Source organism: Gambusia affinis, linkage group LG13, assembly GCF_019740435.1.
Source record: "Gambusia affinis linkage group LG13, SWU_Gaff_1.0, whole genome shotgun sequence".
NCBI classification, from domain to species: domain Eukaryota; kingdom Metazoa; phylum Chordata; class Actinopteri; order Cyprinodontiformes; family Poeciliidae; genus Gambusia; species Gambusia affinis.
The window spans coordinates 10003286-10022796 of NC_057880.1; the positions used below are offsets into that span (position 1 = coordinate 10003286).

General features: G+C 40.1%; 1 protein-coding gene across 1 annotated transcript in view; it reads left to right on the forward strand.

The window, feature by feature from the left end:
• Positions 1 to 14738, forward strand: part of LOC122842125 (protein bicaudal C homolog 1-like) — a 67423-nt gene extending 52685 nt beyond the window's left edge. The window contains exons 10-21 of the mRNA XM_044135720.1: positions 2412 to 2616; positions 4265 to 4426; positions 4524 to 4690; positions 4787 to 4922; positions 6420 to 6573; positions 6960 to 7119; positions 7195 to 7234; positions 7330 to 7484; positions 8406 to 8562; positions 8823 to 8986; positions 9690 to 9789; positions 10972 to 14738. Coding sequence (XP_043991655.1) covers positions 2412 to 2616; positions 4265 to 4426; positions 4524 to 4690; positions 4787 to 4922; positions 6420 to 6573; positions 6960 to 7119; positions 7195 to 7234; positions 7330 to 7484; positions 8406 to 8562; positions 8823 to 8986; positions 9690 to 9789; positions 10972 to 11099 — 1728 coding nt within the window. The 3' untranslated portion in view covers positions 11100 to 14738. The remainder of the gene's footprint in view (positions 1 to 2411; positions 2617 to 4264; positions 4427 to 4523; positions 4691 to 4786; positions 4923 to 6419; positions 6574 to 6959; positions 7120 to 7194; positions 7235 to 7329; positions 7485 to 8405; positions 8563 to 8822; positions 8987 to 9689; positions 9790 to 10971) is intronic.
• Positions 14739 to 19511: the final 4773 nt, after the last annotated feature.

A 19511-nucleotide genomic window follows, 5' to 3' on the forward strand; every position in this document is an offset into this window, starting at 1 on the left:
TTGGCTCCTTTGTAAGAATTTAGCATTGTTTAAAAACCACAGGCATCCTGTTTCCTGTTGCTAACCATGTCTACTCCATTATGATGACTGTTATCATAATGGATTGTTACTTCAAGCAATATAGAGTACAACTTCACAAAGATTAATATTTTTAAAATGGTTGACTGTATCATACTGACCTCCACAGTCACCAGATCTTAATTTGATAGAGCTTCTTTGGGATGTAGAGGACCAGAGGTTTATTTACAAGATGTGAGCCAACAAATCTGCAGCAAGTGCATGATAGCTGTCGTGTCAATATAGACACAAACTCAAATGAATGTTTCAGAGACCTTTTTGCATCCATGCAACAATGAATTAAGATGGTTCCAAAGCCTAGAAGAGGTTAAAAAAAATTCTAAAAAATTCCCCAGTATTAGATGCTTCACTTCAGTAAAGTGTGGAAGCATGTTCAAAGTTCATCTTCAGAATATGCAGAAAGAAAAAACCTGTTTTTACAGCTGTTACTTTTGCAGCTGTTGTGGCTAAAATGAAAATGCGGTGTAAAGGCCCAAAATGGCTCACCTTTGGTTTGATACACTACTAATAGAATGATGGGGCCAAATGAGTCTGTTTTCAGTTAAGCATATTGTAAACATTTTAGGGGAAAAAATCTTAAAACAATCACTGTGGCACTTTGGATCACCCTAATGACCCACAGTAATGGCTGTCGCTTTGCCAACATGCCGTCAATGCATGGGTAACATTTTGTTCTTGCATTGTATTAAATAGATGATTGAGAATTCCCATTGCGTTTTTAGACATAAGCCTTCTCACTATCTGCAGTAATTTCGTTCGTAATTAAAGAGCTGTTTTATGTAAATTACTATCCAGCAAACGAATAACTGTCAGGGGTTTTGTCAGAAAATAGTTTACTCTGATTGATGGCAAATCTTAGAATTTAGATCGACTAAAATCAAATGTTAGCTAACCCTAATATTTAGAAGGCAACATGTGTTAAGATTTCTCCCTGGAAAAAACATGGCTTCTGTCTCATTCGATCAAATGTAAAAACGGATTGAGTTACGAAAACAAAAAAGCCACTGTTGCATTTCCAAACTATTTTCCATCAGTTGTCACAGTGTGGCATCTAAATAAATAAATAAGAAAAAAAAAAATCTGCCTTGCTGCATTTTGTTATTGTCGAAGAAAGCTGAAAGAGGAAAACTGGAACCAAGTACCAACAGTGGGAAGAGTTCTGGCAATCAGACATCTGCCACAGTGGGGAATCAGAGCTGTCTCCTCTGCAGAACAGGCTGCCAAAGCATGTTCCACCTGATTGATGGGAACTTTGCTCATGTTCTTTCTCAGCCTTTCTAAATAAGCTGCTCGTTTTTAGATTAGCACTTTTCCGTCAAGGAATACATTAAAGCAGCAAGTTGGGCTATTTTGCAAAACCCTCTACTCCATGCCGTGACTTCTAGTCTGCTAAAACAACCACAGCCAGCTTCAGATTCAAAAAACATGCTTTTGGTTTTGCTCACATTCTCCCTCTCAACAACTTTTAATATTTCTAATCGTATTTCACCACTTAGCTAAAGTCCTGACGAGACACTTTGAGGTGCCCGCGTCCCGCCCTGAGCCGGGGCTCTGTGCCCAGAGCAGACAGCTCTGTAGGGATTTCTGCAGAGGTGCCAGGGTAAACACAGACCCAGCCCACACCCACTCAGGAACCCTTCACTTAAGCATTTTAACGAGGTGACTGCAGTCCCCCTGAAGCCCAATGCGAGTGTGCGCTGCAGTGTTAGCGCTCGCGGCGCACTGGCAAAGACGGAGGGCTTTGCGTTTGTGTCACCGAGAGTGATCGTGTTTGGGAATCGCTTCTCAAAAGCTCCAAATGGTCAAATTCGGGGCAACGTTGTGCACAGATTTATTTTGAGTATTTATGACGGGCTTGGATTCCAGTAACGTGGAAAGCTTTGTTTTTCTTTTCATGATGAAATGTCTTACATTTTTTCCGACATTAAGTATATTAACTGTTTCGCAATATTCTCCTGTCAAAAAGTGAGATAGGTGATGGATTTCTAGCAGCTGATGAAGAAATGCTTTCTCTAGAACATTGCTCCCCTGTCTCTCCCACTCCGCCTTAATGTTTTTCCTTCTAATCTGCTCTTAATTCCCTCTTCCTTCCTCCCATTTCTTGTTGTCCCCCTCCTCGGTCTCCTTCAGACTCCCTATCTCTGGTGCCAACATTCCCTATCCTATCTATGCCTCACTCCTCCATGTGTGTTTTCCTCTCTTTTTTCTTCTGCGTCTTTCTCATGTCCCAACCCCTCTCTTTCTTTGCCTCGTCCCCTTGCTCGTTCCCCCTCTTCACCATGTATTTTTATCCTTCCCAACTATGTTTTGATCTCCTTTGTCTTCTTTCCCAGTCCGTGATAGTGAAGAGTGTGGAGAGGAACGCCGTCAACATGTACGAAGCTCGGCGTTTCCTCTTGGGTCTCGAGAGCAACGGGGTGTCCTGTTCTTCACCCTCCCTGGCACTGAATCCCACCACTAATGGTCCATCGCCGTCCCTCATATGCCCCGTTGGCCTGGACATCCTGACCTCAGCTGGCCTGGGGCTGAGTAATCTGGGTAACAATGCTGTCCAAAATCTTTTTTTTTTTTCTTAAGCTGCTTCTGGTGCCGTTCCAGATGTTTTTCCGTGATGTAGAAAAGATAAATCGGTTTCAAAAGATAACATGTTATTCTTTTATTGGTTACACAAAGTGCATCCGAGATGAAATTTATTGACAGTGTAGCGGACTTCCTCGTAAATCACATTTTACTTCCTGTCAGCATCTGGTGACACATTCACAGTATCGCAGATGTCTCTAAAGTGCGATGTTGGTTGTTTCTGTAGAATCCCAGGTGGCACAAAGAGATGTAAATACCATAAGATTGCCATTGTTGTCTTAATCTGAATCACTTGCTGACTATCATGCATCTTTGACTTTCAAAACATGAGAAAATGACGTCAGCGCACATGTAGTTGCACTAAGTCGAAAAATTATGGACATTTTATTTTGAGGTATTTAATAATCACAGATTAGAATTTTGTTCCTTATTTTGGGGCTCCAGTTTTGCAAATGTATTTATTTTTTTTATAACCTATTAACTGTTTGCTGATCATTTCACCAAATTCTGTTTTTAATGTGTTTATTTTTTTCCATAATGTTCGCTTTTGTTTGTATCTCACAAAGTAATATCTAAATATATATATTCTTTTTGCATTTCACATGAATAATTAAATGTGTAGATGACCACAGCCAGACTGTAATTTACCATCCAGTTCTTAACAATATATTTGCAAATCCCTGAATTTTCAGAAAGTTAATTATGATGAAAATAAACAACAAAATGTCCTAATTCAATCAGCGTGTAAAGGGGAAAAAAGTAATTATAGAGCGTGTAGCTTTATAGAGACTGTTACTTAAATCTTATTAATTTGGTTCAGATTTGATCCAGACGTTCTCATTATTTACACAATTAAATATTATTAATAGTGGACACTGAGGACTCGCTGTGGAGAGCGCTATTGTATCAGTGGAGGAAGCCTTATGTGCGAATCTCTTTAACATTAATGTTTTAAATGCTTCAGTTTTCCTTTGTCCTTTAAACAACCATTATTAAGATATAAAGCGTGGGGCTTGTTAAACACTTTTTTTCGTCTTGTTCTCTCCTCTCAATAAATTTAGTAAAATGTGTAAATTGGTTGGGGGAACCCGCTACGGTAGACGTTTTCTCGCTGTTTCATTTAAACCCAGGGGCCCGGGGGTGAAGCTGTGGATGGCCACATCCTGGCCTTTAGTAATTGCTACATGCTTCTTTTCCTCAGATTACAGGCCCGCCTGCCAGAAGAATCCCGGGTCTTATTCCTGGAGCCAAACTAGCCCCTTGTGAAAGCCACAGACCTGTTTCTTTCTGTTTTCATACACTGTGTTTGGGTTTAAACACCAGGCACCATTTCGTTGGGTGCTTTCACTAACATGGGTTTATTGGGTATGATGATACGCTGGATATATGCTTTTGTTTCCACAACCTTGGAGAGATGTAAGACATTCTTCCTCTCATTTGCTGTCTGGTCGGAGTTTGATGGAATTCCAGTAAAATAGCCAGAAAACCGATATTGTTTTCTGAGGGCCTCAGCGAAACGTGTAATTAGCTTGAAAAATGGCCCTGCACTTCGACGGGACCACCGTTGATCTCATTCTTTTCCTCTGTCTCGTTGTGATCGCTGCAGGTTTCCTAGGTGCGACGGCGCCCCATTCCCTCCCCGCCTCGGCCACCCCGAACACGGTTCTGAACAGCCTGAACTCGGCTCTGAGCCCCCTGCAGACGCCGAGCCCCAGCACCCCCACGCCAGCGCCCTCCATGTGGCCCAGTTCGCTCACCAGCACTCAAAGTTTGTACACAGAACAACTGCTAAAAACCCTTCTTTCCTCAAATGTCGTTCGTCCGGACTTGCCCACAAGGCGGTTGCGCTTTATCTGTCGTTGCAGGCTTTACGTCCCAGCTGGTGCTGCACCCTCAGGCCACCCTGAGCAGCATCCTGATGTCAGGCGTGCAGGGTTACACACACAGCACGCCGTCTCCTCCGCCCGGCCTCGCCCCCATAGACAAGCAGCCAAACGGGGTCCCTGAATGCGCGCTAAACGGACACGTCAAGGTCAGCCTCGCATCCTCATTTGTCCTCCCGTCACTCAGTTTTGCTGGAAATGAAGTAATTGAATATCTTCGCGTGTTGCCGTCTTTCCTCGCGTAGCATCCTGGTTACGGGAGGTTAGCGACGGCATCCCTCACAGAAACCGTCTTAAGTCCGACTCCATGCGACTCGGCCCAGGAGGCCAGTGGACACAGTCCTTCAGAGCCGCTGTCAAGCAAGTCTAACCCAGACGAAGGTAAAAACGTCAAACTAAAAGGCAACCATGCTGGATTAAACACCAAATAAATGTTGTTTCGTTAGATGGGATCACATCTCTGTTCCTGAATATTGAGCCCCACGTGGATGTCAGTATTTCAGAGAACATTAGTAAATAAACAGCATGATATACAATGAAAGAACACGTCATGGATAAAGTTGTGATTTTGTTTAAAAATCTTTGTGTCGGTGCACAAGGGAGAATCAGACACATAGAAACAGCCTGTCGAGGTTCATCTTGTGACTAGAAAAATGCTACACAAGTCTATTTACCTTTTAGGTTTAGATAGTAAAAAGCTTTCTGGAGAGCACTGTTCAGTCCATCAGTATCAGTGGAAGGAGACTCTGGCCTTTATGGAAGAAAGGTCAGATGTTTGCCATAAGCCAGATGGGGAACACAGTCCTAAATGTTAGTTTTAGGTTTTATACCTATTTGAAAATATTCCTGGTCTGGCCCATAAATTTCGTGCAAAATGCATCAAAGTTAGTTGCTGCTACGTGAGAAAATAATAATAAGAAAAAAAAACAAGTCATGAGGTATGAAATTCTTGAACTAGATTAAAGCACCTTAGCGGTTGTGGTTGTATTCAGAAATTTGCCTCCCATTCATAATATTCAGCCCTGTTCCACTTCCTCCATCATATATGTTTAAACAGAGCAGTGTGATTTATGCGTTATTATGACCTTGGCCGGACTAAAAATTTGAGTTGCTAACATTTTCGACTGCGCTCTGCTGGAGCTCAGCCATCCGAACCGAGCATAAACGTCCAAAATCACGCTTTTCCGCTTGAGATTTATGTCGCTCTGAAAACCACACTGAGGGAAATGTGTGATGCTAACGTCTCTCTGCTTCTCCTCTATAATGTCCGGCCGAGCTCGTGCTCTGCATTTATTGGAACGGAGACAGATTAACTGCTGGTCTCCTACCGGTTCAGAAAGGCCTTCATTTCCTCTGCGTTTCACACTCGTGGGGTTTTGCCCTCAAAAGCTTCACTCTCACGCGTCTCGTTTTTCCCCGCTGCTTTCCGAGCACTTCGACTCTCTCCTTCCTGGTGCGTCCCGGTATGCTTTCCTCCCGCCTTCTCTCACCTCCTTCTGTGCCCCAGAATGTGTTTGGACTCGGCCCAGGCGATCCATGTCAACTCTGCACCAAGGATCGTCTGAGCAAACATCAAAACGGCACTGACATCGTGTTTTATGTCTCAGTGTTGGTGTAGTTGTATTTACATGCGAAGCACGCGCACACAGATGTGCGCAGAGCGGGTTCTTTTCATACGAGTGTCATACGAAAACCATCATCATCACAGCCGCTGTGTTTTTAATTAATTCAGCATCCGACTAAAATGTTACCGCTCGTCTTCGTACACACAGTGACACAGTTGGGCTCAAACCTGAATTATTTCAGCTGTTGTTTTCAGGACTTTTCTATTTTTTTCTTATGTCGGCATAATATTTAGGTTTTTTTTTCTTTCTTCAGGCTCTGACACATTTGTGGAAGTGGGCATGCCGAGAAGCCCCTCTCACTCAGCCAATGGGAGCGAGCTGAAACAGATGCTGGCTTCGTGCAAGACGTCATCTGGGAAGCGACAGGCTGTGGAGCTCCTGCAGGGCACCAAGAACTCCCATCTACAGTATGTTTGTGTCGATAAAGACCTTGGCGTCTCCTAGTAGATTTTTTATTTTTTTTGGATGAAATGGTATCTGGCTGAAATGAAATGCAAATCTACAGATTTTGTTTTAATTAAGGCAAGATGTTACTACATTAATGACAGATGGTTAGTTATCCCCGCAGAGTGAAAGAGGATTTAGGAGTTTTAGGTGTTGGCTGCCACAAGGACCGTGTTGCACACTAAACCTGGACAGGATTGTTACAGAAAGAGCCAACTAGGTCCTTGTAGAATCATCCCATAACCCCTAAACACAAGACATCCTCAAAGATTACATCAAGAGATGAAATGAAAGGGAAAGGCATAAATTGCATCTTTTTTTTTTCATGTTTTCTTTGTGATTCTGCCAGTTCTGACTGCCTCCTGTCGGACGCCGAGTCCAGCTCGTCGGACGGTCCTGTGGCGGATAAGAGGGCACCGGGCAGTGAGCGGGCAGCCGAACGGGCAGCACAGCAAAACGAGAGGGAGAGGATCCGACTGGTGCCGCAGACTTCTTTTGCTAACATGCAGGTAAAACATTTTGGCACAACTCTTTCTACCTGTTCTAAATGTGAAGAGATTAATTTGTCTCCTGTTTTTCTTCAGGCGTTCGACTACGAACAGAAAAAGCTGTTGGCGACCAAAGGTCAGTTTGTGCTTCGCTACATGTAGCAACATGTAACCAAATTACAAATGTTTGCCCTTCTTCAGTTTGACCGTGGATTATCTGTTTCATTAAAGCAATGCTAAAGAAACCCGTGGTGACGGAGGTGCGGACCCCGACCAACACCTGGAGCGGTCTGGGCTTCTCAAAGTCCATGCCAGCTGAGACCATCAAGGAGCTGCGGAGAGCCAATCACGTCCCGTACAAACCCAGCATGAGCACCACGTATGAGGTCAGACATAGAAGGAAAAAAATTATGCTTCTAGCATCAGCAGCAGCCCAGATGTCTAAACAGCTTTGGAGGGTTTTTTTTTTCTTGCATCCTAAAGGTTAAATAAAATCCAATAAAATAGAAAAAAAAATGTAAAAATGAATAAACAAAAAATAAGTATGTGCCTAGGAAATGTTATGAGTAAATAAAAATGTTGAAACTTACAAAGTTGTTAAAGGTTTATTGAACTAAGTTTTTATTTTTCATAGGATTTCTTAAAGAAAGAATAGTGGCCTGTTTTTTTTTTTTGTTTTTTTTTTTACAGTTATTTGGAAATGGGTTTTAAAGAAAAATGTGCCATGCTTTGTATCACTTTTATTACAGCATTTTTATTTGAGTACAAATCAACTGGGTTTGTCTTTATTACAGTTTATGAAGCGGTACTGTGCTGAAGCTGGGTTCTGAATCATCAGTGTGTTAAAGAATTACTTAGTCATCGGAATAAATGTAAAATTTTTTAATAATGTGGAAAAACCTGGATTAGATCATTTTATGTGAAATATACAACCTTCAAATCCTTTTTTAGAGACAGATATGAAACAACCCAGAATCCTGTAAAGCAGTGATTTTTTTTTTTTTTTGATTACTTAAAAAATCAAGCATAATCAATAAGCTGTATTAAGGTTTATGTGTTGATGTGACAAAGTAACACCCATCACAAACACCCTGTAAAGTCAAATTATGATCTCTTAAATCTTGAATATTCAACATTTGTTCATACTTATCCAGACATATGAAATTAAGTTCCATACTTTTCAAGACTGCATAGAAACATTTCAGTCGTGTTTTTACTTTAAAATCATTCTTGTGTATTTTAACATTGTCTTTACATTTAGAATTACTCTTCAAATATCTTGTCTGTCTCGTTTTCTTGCGTTCCAGGGTTCTCCACTGTCCCTGTCTCGATCCGGCAGCCGGGAAGGCGTGGGAAATGGCAGTGACTCGGACAACTGGAGGGAGAGAAACGGGAACGGTCTGCCGAACCACACAGAGTTCCCCTCCGCGGTCAGCAGCCCGAAGAGGAAGCAGAACAAATCTGGTCAGTTTTATTGCATATTTTCTCCATACTGTTGAACTTTTTGCCTCTGACTCCAAACTTTTAAAATATATATTTTTTTCAATCTAGTTTGTTGAGAATTCACCCTAGAATAATAATGAAACATAAAGGTCCAACATCTTTTTTTGCATGAGTTCTAATAATAATGTGACAAATAAACAGAAGGCTTGGAGTATCCACTTAAGCTGTTCCCTTTTTTGTCTTTTTTTTTCTCTTGGCTGCTCTGAACGTTGCCTGTGCAGCTGCAGAGCATTACCTCAGCAGCAGCAACTACATGGACTCAATCTCTTCGGTAACCGGCAGCAACGGCTGCAGCCTGAATTCATCCCTGAAAGGCTCCGACTTGCCTGAGCTCTTCAGCAAGCTGGGCTTAGGGAAATACACCGACGTCTTCCAGCAGCAGGAGGTCGAGAGCTTCTTTTATTTTATCGTTTCACGTGTTATTAAAATAATTTCTGTGCTTTATCAAAGCTTCGACCCAGCCAAATGTCTGTGATTTTAGCAATTAAATGCTGAGCAAGGATGATGTTATCATGTGGTGACTTACTTATTTGCGCCAGAATTTGAATGTTTTATCTGCTTTTTTTTTTTTAGTTTTAATTGCTTGGTTATTTTTATTCTACTTCTACTTTTATTCTATTCAGTTGTTTATCTGAACTCTGAATGTGTTCGTTTGAATACCGCCATACAAACTCATACAACAACAAACGCCACTCAAAGTGGTGAATAAAAAATAAAAAGTACGGCTGTATTTTCACTTGCTCCATTATTCTTAAAAGACGAACAATGGAAATTTAAAGTTGAACTGCAAATACAGATATCTGGGAAAGATAATCCCCTCATTACACTTTATTGTATATTTGCTGAGGGCTGCATTTCCCAACTTCTTAAGGATCAGGACCAAAGTTGATGAAATATCTATAATAACACAAAAGGAAAATCAAAAAGAAATATGAGTAAAGAGGTTTACCACATTTTGCATTATTCGTCTCTGCTAGCTCATGTCAAATATATATCTACCAATGATACGCTGGTCAAATAATTGGCTAAAAATATTTTTTTATATATATAATTTTATCTTTTGCTAATGGATCCTTTTTTTTTTTTAGATTGACCTCCAGACATTCTTGACTCTAACAGACCAGGACCTGAAGGAACTAGGAATCACCACCTTTGGTGCTCGCAGGAAAATGCTACTTGCCATTTCAGGTATGCATGAAGAAACTTTGTATATAAATACTGACTTCTCCTTGAAGCTAAAAATGTTAGTGTAGAGAGCTTTCATCTTTTTCTTGGTTTTCATCCTGAAAAAGTGCCAACTTGGTCCTCGCGCACAGAGCGCCGGCGATGCCGAGGCCGACGGGAAGCACATGGGGAGGTGTAATTTAGGAGGGGATAGGGTGGAGCAGGAGGGCGGAGCTAGGAGGGGCACCTGCCGGGTCGGGCGATGAACCCATTATAACTGCTTGCAGTCTTATTCTTGATTTTCATCTGATGCTGACTGGAGCCTGATCCTGTTAACTAAACCTGCTAAAGATACTCCTAGATTAATTGTTTTCCGTTCACGTTTCCCCCAAACGAGCCTAAGTGGATCGGTGCTGATTTAGACTCCTTCATCTAATGTGAATGTGGTTTGTGTCACACCTCATTACTGACATCATATTTTGGAGGCGGCAGCAGCCGGAGCTGTTGCTACATTTGGGAGCTAGGGCTTCCTGTCGAGGGGATTTTGTCCAAACGTTTTGTCCACAAACTTCGGAGTGGATCCAGGGTGAGGCAGCGAGGGGAAATATGGAGGCCTGATCTGATTATTAATGATGCCGTTTTCCAAAGGCTAGAGTGCCAAGTAATGGTCAGCTTTCATCTCTGCTGACCATGTCTAGGCCTTGAAAACAAAAATATGCACGGTTCTGTCTGCCTTATCCGTTTTGTATTTTCCTTCTTATAAAGAGTTTAAACTTCCTGTTCCCCTGCCAGCAAAAAGAGCTGCTGCAGCAAGCTGCCTGTCTCCAGGAATCAAAGTGGAGGTTTATGCTGGCAGAAGCCGAACTCTCCTATCATATGAACAAGCCGTAGATACCATCGTGCCATTTTAACGTATATTTTTTTATTCTAACATAAAACCAGATGACCGCAAAGACGGCTTTTGTTGATCTGAGCAAGTCTGTGGTGATTCGCATCTTATTTTCTTGTCACTGTTGACGGACTGAGGCCAGGGGAAAAATTGTCAACAAACTTCTCTGGCTGTGTTTATTTCTGTGCTTTGATTCGCAGAAGAGGGGAGTGTGTGTGTGTGGGGGGGGGGGAACGTCCGCAATAGGAAATCGAGCCTTTATCACCTCTGCTTCTGTTGAAAGTTTGTGGTTCTTTGTTCTGTCTTGGGATCCGCAGAACTAAACAAGAACCGAAGGAAGCTTTTTGAGCCACCCATCAGGTCCTCCTTCCTGGAGGGGGGAGCCAGCGGCCGACTCTCCCGCCAGTTTCACGCCGAAGTGGCCAGCGTCAGCGGACGGTGGTAGGCCTCATCTGGAAACCGTCCATGAAGACCAGCTGCCTGTGCTTTTTTTTTTTTTTTTTTTTTTTTCATTGGTGCCCAAGTTTCTGCGGTTGTGTACTCCCCCTCCCCTCATTTTTATTTTTTTTTCAAATGTTGCATTATTATGCAGTAAAAAAAAAAAGAAGTTATTTTTATAAAAAGCCATAGTTGTGCCTTAAGTGCCAACTAAAGATAAGGGATGTTTCAGTGTTAACTCCTTCCAGAGCATTTCTATTGAAGGGTAACGTTGTGGTTCTGAAGAAGGATAATGTCCAGTATTTCTCACCATGTTTTGTATTAAGGGAACAGGCAGAATGATTAGTACAATCCTTTTACAGATTGATACTACCTGCATTCGTGTTATGCAATTGTATCAGTAACATGCACTTTATTACTAGACTTTTGCCTGTGAGAGCCTTACTTCTTACAATGAAGGAATACTAACTATACATTTTTTTTTTATTGAATAAAAGCACAGATGCATTTTGTACCAAAAAGAATAATAATAATTAAAAGGAAGCACTTGGCCAATGAGATTAGGGCTGCACCAAATAAAGCAGGTCACCACACCGGAGCAGTGACTCCACCCACTTTAAAGGACTAGTAAAGGATTTAAGAAGTGAGGTTCTGTTAAGAAGTTATAAGCAGTTATAATATTAACTTGAGTAGATAATTTTTTTTATGTTATATAAATAACTGCAGATGTTTGATCCTAGCTGAAGCTAACTATTAACCAGATTTCTTACACCTTAGAAAATATGGCTGTTTTACGGCCGTCACATTTCCATTGGACGCCTTGTTGCACAGAAACCAAGAAGTGTTTACGCAGGAAATGAAGACCGGAGGTGGCACATCATTAATAATCTTCCTCCGCAAACACTTGCTGAGAATGGAGCATGTAAAGCTTTTAAGCTTATAGTAACTATCTGATGTAAAAGTAAGGCAATTATTAAAATTGCGTTTATATAATCTGCTCAAGGATTCTTTAGCAGATTATATAAACTGCTAAATAATTATCATAGCAATTATCATTTCTATGATAATCTCTCATTTTATTTAAGACACCTATGCTTAAATAAACTATATGTTCCTCTCTCAGAATACGTTTCACATAGAAAGATTACCGGTGGCACACCACCTCCAATCCTTCATCACCTCTGTAAAACGTGTGTATAAATAAACCAACCAATGCAGACAAAGAGACAGTTGAAGCGTTTATAAAGAGGCGTTTTCAGAAACTGCTGTGATGGTTTTGAGTCTGGATTTGTTTTTCATCTGTTTGGTCCTTGGCTTTTTCAGACTATCACGATTTATACCGGATGATATTTCTATCTATTGCAAGTAAAACATTACAACCTCACTTCAAAAATCCTGACCTATCTCTTTAAACAAAATAAACCAAAGGAAATACCTGTGGCCTTTTACCATTGGCTGTCTGCAGTGTGTCAGTAGGATGACATTCCTCTTTGTCTGTGTATCTCTAGACAAAGCAAAACTCAATCTTTTGTACTCTTACCGCATTATGATTTTATGTTTAGTTTTATTACTATTTTAGGCGAATGAGTGGAATGTTTATTGTTAATCAGTTTACATATGTATTTTTATATGTTCATGATGAGTTTCTATGATTTTATTTTGTCTTTATTTTTGGCATTTATTGCTTCCTTTCCTTGTTTCTGCCCCTAAATCTGTGGAGCCATGATATGGCTGTGCCATAACACAACAGCAGAAAAGCGTGGTCAGGCTAAGCCTTAAAAGAGTCCTCTTTCCGATCGTGTTTTTTTTTTTTTTTTTTTTTTTTGCTCATAGGGCATATTTCATCCATTATTTGCCAGCTCCATGTGCTTTAAATCACGACTATATTGCTTGTATCCGGAATGTGAGATGCTTTGCCAAGACTTGCTTGCCATTTTTTTTCTTTTCTTTTCTTTTCTTTTTTCTTTTTTTTTTTTAATTTAGAGAAAGCAAAGACCTCATAACAGAGCAAAGCTGTGCGTTTGTAGAGTGAAGTGCCAATGTACATAAGTCGTTTTCAGCAGGGACATATTTTGTTAATAACACTAATATTTTGGTCTGACCCTCCTTGTCCAGATAGATCATGCATCACACAAAAAGTCAATCTGACTGCTCTAGTGTTAGACTTTATGCTAGACACAAATATGGAGAAATAAATTTGCTAAAAGTGCTGAGATTTAAGAGGAAAACAAACAAAAATCCAGATTTTTCTACTATCGGTCCACTCAATCTTTTATCCAACAAACCTAGTTAAGCAGCCTTCAGTGAAGTAACAAGATTATTCATGCACCGATGTTTATCATCAGAGCCTTTGCCGGTTCTGTATTCCTGTAATATTTTCAGGAATGTGTTTTGAAAAAGAAAAACATCTTTTCCCAGCAGTTCATTAACTTGGATAGCTGAAATATTGCTTTATTTTCTGTGACGTTCTTAAAATATCCCTGACTTAATCTAGACACCATTTCCCAGCGTCCGGAGCATGTTCAAGTGCAATTAAATGGCTTGTTGTAAAGTTCTTGTTTGTATTTGCAGTTCATTAATTGTAAAAGGGAGGAATGAGAACTGCATTAGTTTAATTGAGAGTCGAATGTATAAAATCCCTCAGACTTATCTATCTGAATTCAATTTCGATGTAATGAACCAGCAATCCATCCGTGACCAAAACAAAACGAAGGGAATCGTTCAGTTACTCATGCTTTTAGATTCAAGTCTTTTTTCTGTTTACTTTTCAACACTCCTCACATCTGATTTCAGCAGTTTTCACTGAACAATATTCTGACATGGTTGCTAATGCAGACCAGGTACAGTAGGTTTTCTTCTGCTTGTTCGTTTGTTGTCGTGCCATTCGAGTCTTACGAAGCGACGAAGAGATTAAATTAAGAGTGTGCTCCTGTACTCCGAGAGAAAAACCCGCCTCGACTCATCATGGTGCGTACATCCGAGCTCTCGCAGCGCTGCGACTCGTCTTCCTGCTCTGGCGGACATTTGTTTTGTCTCCTCTCGTTGCTCAGAGGAGCATAGAGGGTTCGCGTCTCATCAAGTGAGTTTTGTTTGGAGAACTATTGATTCATGTGACTGCAGACCAGCAAAAAACAAAACAAAAGAAATAAAAAAAGAAAAAAAAATTCAATAAGTCCAAGTTCATCACCAGCTTGTCAAGTATTTCCCTTTATTAGTGTTTTCTTAATTATGTCTAAGACTTGTTGTATTGTTCTTTGCAAAGGGATGTATTTGAATAAATCTTTGTACTGCAGTCAAATGGTACATTTATAGTAAATGTAAACCACTACAGGAATTATGTATTATGTATTTCTTTTTTCTTCTTATACATCTGGTTTTTTTGGGGGGGTGTTGTTGTTGTTTTTTGTTTTGTTTTTTTGTCCGAGAATAGGTACAATTCTTTTCAATGTTCCTGGAAAGAAATGGCGTGTAAAACGTTTCCATGAGGCCAAAGCTCTGTTCATGTTCCATCTGTTGATGATGATGTTATTCTAACTGTACGGTAGCAAAGACACAAGCAGAAATCATCCAGCAGAAAAAAAATAAAAAAATAAATGTTCAAAGATTCCAATAATATGAAGGAAATAAATTTATGAAAAAAAAATCAGAATTGGATTGTTGTTTTCTGTACAGAGTTTACCTGAAAACGTAATTATTAATCATCACATGCTCAGTATAGGTTTAGGTCTGTAAGCTGTATCAAGATATATTACAGTTTTTAAAAGATGAATTTCCAAAACCACCTTACATTTTCGAGGTTTAGAGTCCTTTTACTGACCAAAAAAAGGGAAATGTGTCTTCTATACAGTATGTGTAGCTATCTGGTCTCCGCAACATATCTTTGTGTCAATGGCTCATTAAAATTAAAAGTATGTTTAATGTAAAGAACTCGCAGGTTTGTTCCTGCTGTCATTATTTTTCTATTTTTCAAATGCGGTTCTCCAAAAAACCTCCAGAGGGCAGTGTTATCACTTCAAAAGAAATCTGGAACATTTTTAAAAAGTAGTCGCTCACGTTCTCCCGACCGGATTTGTTTTTCTGAAAGTGAAATACTTTCTATTTTCTCACGAGAGTCGTATCGCCTACAGTGTATTGTGATGACAGTAAATAATCTTGTGATTTTACAGTTAAAGAGGAGAGTGTTTTTGAGTTTAAATATATATGGCAATTAAATGTGTTCTTAATTGTGGTCCACAGGGCAACCTGGTCATGGCAGCAGATTATTGTTCAGATGGTCGGAGAGAGAGAGACGGTGTGTGTCCCATCCAGGCCCTCTGCAGAAACAGGTGGCGCCTCTGAACTCTGTTCTGTGGGCAGCCACTGAGTCACCCGCTTTCTCCTCCACCCTCATTAATTTAAGCAGGTGCTGGGCTGAGGGGAGGAAGAACACAGAACGCCCTCGTGTTTGTGTAACGCCAATGGGATGTAAATACTGGTCTGTTACAGCTGAGAAGCCCAGGGTTAACGCGTGGGAGATGCGCTAAGAAAACACTCATTATGGCGTCTTCGCCAATTCTGTATGCGGTAAACAAATAAAAAAGCCATACCAGGTTTAAATATAGGTTGTATATGTATATAACACGGCCCAGTTGAGTTTCTTCAGTAAACATTTTACCCACTGAAAGATATTTTGTATAGTATGCAGGAGAAAAAGCTGTTTAACCAAAGATGAAATCTCTAATAGTCCCTCTCAAGGCAGAAACACGAACTGGCAATCAATCTGAGAGCCCTGCATGACTAATTCTAATTTCATGTTCTACTGTGAGAGGCAGAGAGTGAACGACAGCTAAATTACAGAGAAGAGAAGTGGTTGTTTTTATTATTATTATTATTATTATTATTATTATTATTATTATTATTATTATTATTATTATTATTATTATTATTATTATTATTAAGATGTCCTTATTTAAAGTCCTGCAAAGTCTACAGCATCACATATTGCTCTCATGGGCAGCTTCCCTCTGCAGGGAAGGTGTAAATGACAGGAGCTGTGACTTGGACACCATCTCTTTGTCCCTGGCTTCTTTCCACTGGATAATATGCTCACAGTCTGTTCCACATCTTTTGTTTCCCTGAAGAGCATCTTTGCAAGCATTTGTAAAGAGGTGTCGAGGTTATTTACTGTCAGACGTTCAACTTTTCAACATGCGTTTGTTTCTCGGGAATGTGTTTAATTGCACATCCAAATCAGTAGGTCTGCAAATCAAACCGTAGATGAACTGTTGATCCATGTTGTAACAAAAAAATAAATAAAAAAGACCCAGCAGCATTGAGGTTTATCTATTAGGATATAATAAGAATGGGGAACACTTTATTTTAAGGGTTTATGACATTACACTGTCATAAACATAATATGTCTTAACACTCGTCATGAAGGAGTCTTAATGAATGTTCATGACTGTTGTCATGAAGTGTCATTTGGTAAATAATGTCCCTTTTAATGCAAAGTTGACTCTTAATGCAACTTTTAATGCATATTTGCATTAAATGTGTCATTATTTAACAAGAAAACACTTCCTGACAACAGTCAAACATTCATAAGGACTCCTGCATGTTCATGACAGGTGTTATGCCATGTTTCTAACAGTGTAATGTCAGTCTTATGCACACCCCTTCAAATAAAGTGTTACCTTGCATTATTTATGAAACACAAACATAGCCAAAATAGAAGAGCTGTGACTGAATCATATGATTCTAGCTTGTGGAAGCAAGTTAAGCAGCATTACCTTGAAGTAGTCATTTTCAGTATGACTTGTCTTTCACATTATTGTGGAACATCTAGGCCCTTAAAGCACTGGTTATGTCTGTTGAGGTTTGGAGATATTCGCCACAGCTTTCTTAAGGTCCTACAACAGCATTTCAGTCAAGTGGGGAGTCTGGGTCGTGACCAGATCATCTTTCCTGCATTAAAAGCAACTCAAGGGGGATGGAAGCTATACCAGAAGCTTAATCTGGTATAATTAATTTCTAGGTTTTTATAATGATCCTGGATCAAATCTTTTTTTATTTTTCAGCTTCATTTTACTTTCTCGCAAGACTCCTGGCACCAAACATTATTATTATTTCATTGAATGTCGAGCAATTCCTCCAGGCTCTTACGATGTTGTGCGCCAATTAAATTTATTTTCCTAATAACCTTTTCGGCTCTGCATTTAATTCTTCTCTGCTGATTAAAATGAGTGGCCCACTTGTTCCATTTGAATCTCGCGTGAAGCGCAGATAAACCGGAATGTCACTAGAGAGCCAACAGCGTGCATCAACGTTATCAATCAAGCGACAGCCGGGCTCAGTCTGCACACTGCAGATCAATGACATGCTTCATTTGGTGATCCCATAAATGCCAAACAAATATGTTTGTCTCGTTGGACCCTGGAGACTTTGTGTTATTGTCTCCCAGTGAAAAATGCTGCGCCCTGTGCTCCGTGCATTGCCTCTTATCCCATTTCCTGTTTTACAATAGACACGTAGTGACTGTGCTGTGCATACAGGAGCACAAGTGATTAAAAAAATCCACAAAAAGGTTCTAAAAAAAAAAAAAGGTAAAAGATTTAAATAACCCGTCTTAACAGTAATGCTTCAAAACATGGTTTTACCGGATTGTGATTGCTAGTTTTATTAGTTTTATTTATATAGGCATAAAACTAATAAAATGGTGCAATGATGCCACAGCCCAGGATGAATACGGTAAGCCTGCTTAAAGACACAAGGGTTGTGTTTTGTTAGGGAGGACAATTAGCTCTAAATCAATTAAGATTAGATAAATTGACACTTGGCGTGGATTCCAAATACTATTTCACTTTGCAAAAGCAAACTTTATTTTGCAATTGAGATTTGGTGGTAGCTGGAACAGTTTTTGGGATTATCTGGGAATGTGCTGAATTATTTCTGGTCTTACTTTGCAAACTTACTTTGTGTGATTTGTGTCATTCATTTTTGAGGAAGTCATTGCTTTATTAGTTTTGACTGAATTAGAAATCAATAACCTTTTGGAGAATTGATTCTTAATCCAGTTATGCCATCCACTAACTCCCTGCTTTAACTCTCAGAAATAGGATAGATTTTATATCCATGCTGATCGTTTACAAGACGCTAGATGAACCTATGTCAATTTTTAAATTGTTGCTGAGGAGTGACCCATTTAGACAGGTCATCAGAGTATTGTTTACTCCGTTAACTGCAGCTTCTCCATGAAGGTTGATTATTTTATGAATTCATCACATACATGGGTTAACTGGCTTTTTCCATTTGATGACTAAGTGTTTCTATTATTAGTTTCCTTCCATTGCTTGTTTTGATTGTTTGTTTGTTTTTTTTGCTACCTATGTTCTCTTGTTTTCCGTTATTGGATTTTGATTTACCATGTGTATAAACCGTGCGATACAAATTGCCCTGCTTCAAGATTAAATACACGTCTCTGGTTTGCTCTTTTAAATGTATTTTACTATTTGGCCTAAAATCTTTCTGCACCTTTCTCCCTGCTAATAATCCATCTGTCTGGGAGTATTACCATCATGTGGCCTTTAGGCACAGCAGAGTGAACAAATCCGAGAGGACAGCCAAAACACAGCATGCTGTGAGACAAAAGAAGATCCATAGCAGCAGAATAGGAAGGGGGGGAGTTAAATGGTCATTTTTGAGACGAAATAAAACCAGAAAATGTGTGCACTGGAAGAGAAAAGATCGGGCTTGGTAAGGAAGGAGGCAAAGGAGTTGGAATTGGCCTGGTGTGAGTTACGCAGGACACAGAGTCGCTCTCCTTCTTCCTCCTGCAGCTCCTACTGGAAACACTGATGTTAACACAGGATGACTCTCGCTGGAGGGAGTGCGGGTGGGTGGAGAGAGAGCAGGGCTGACAGGAAGGATGGATGGAGGTGGGATGGGAAAGAATCCTCTAGAATCGGGCAGTATTATCTTCACACCCTGCTGCTCCTGAACCAAAAAATGCAGAGCAGGCACTCAAAAATAATAAGTAATAAGTAGCAAGAAGACTGAGACTGAGTAAAAAGGAAGAAAAATGTATTTATTCTGCTTTGTCTGAATTTACTGTAAGCTAAAGCAGCATCTCCCCCTCAGATAAAGATGCCTTTGTGTTTGATCGGATCTTCTGCCTGCCACTGACCTTCACTTTTAATGAGTTTCATTTCCCAGGCCGGAAATTTGAGCCAGATGCAGCAGTGCCCAGATGAAATCTGAACGAGGCTGCATCTGAATGCCAGTGATTATGAGCTTACGGGGAGTTTAATTCACCTGCCCGGCATAACCCCGTTCTATAAATCCTCGAAGCCCTATGAAAAGGCTCACCAGCTACTTTAGCGTGGACCGAGTGAAAACGAGGAATTGGTACAAAGCTTTGTTTTCCTCTGTTGTGTTACTTAAG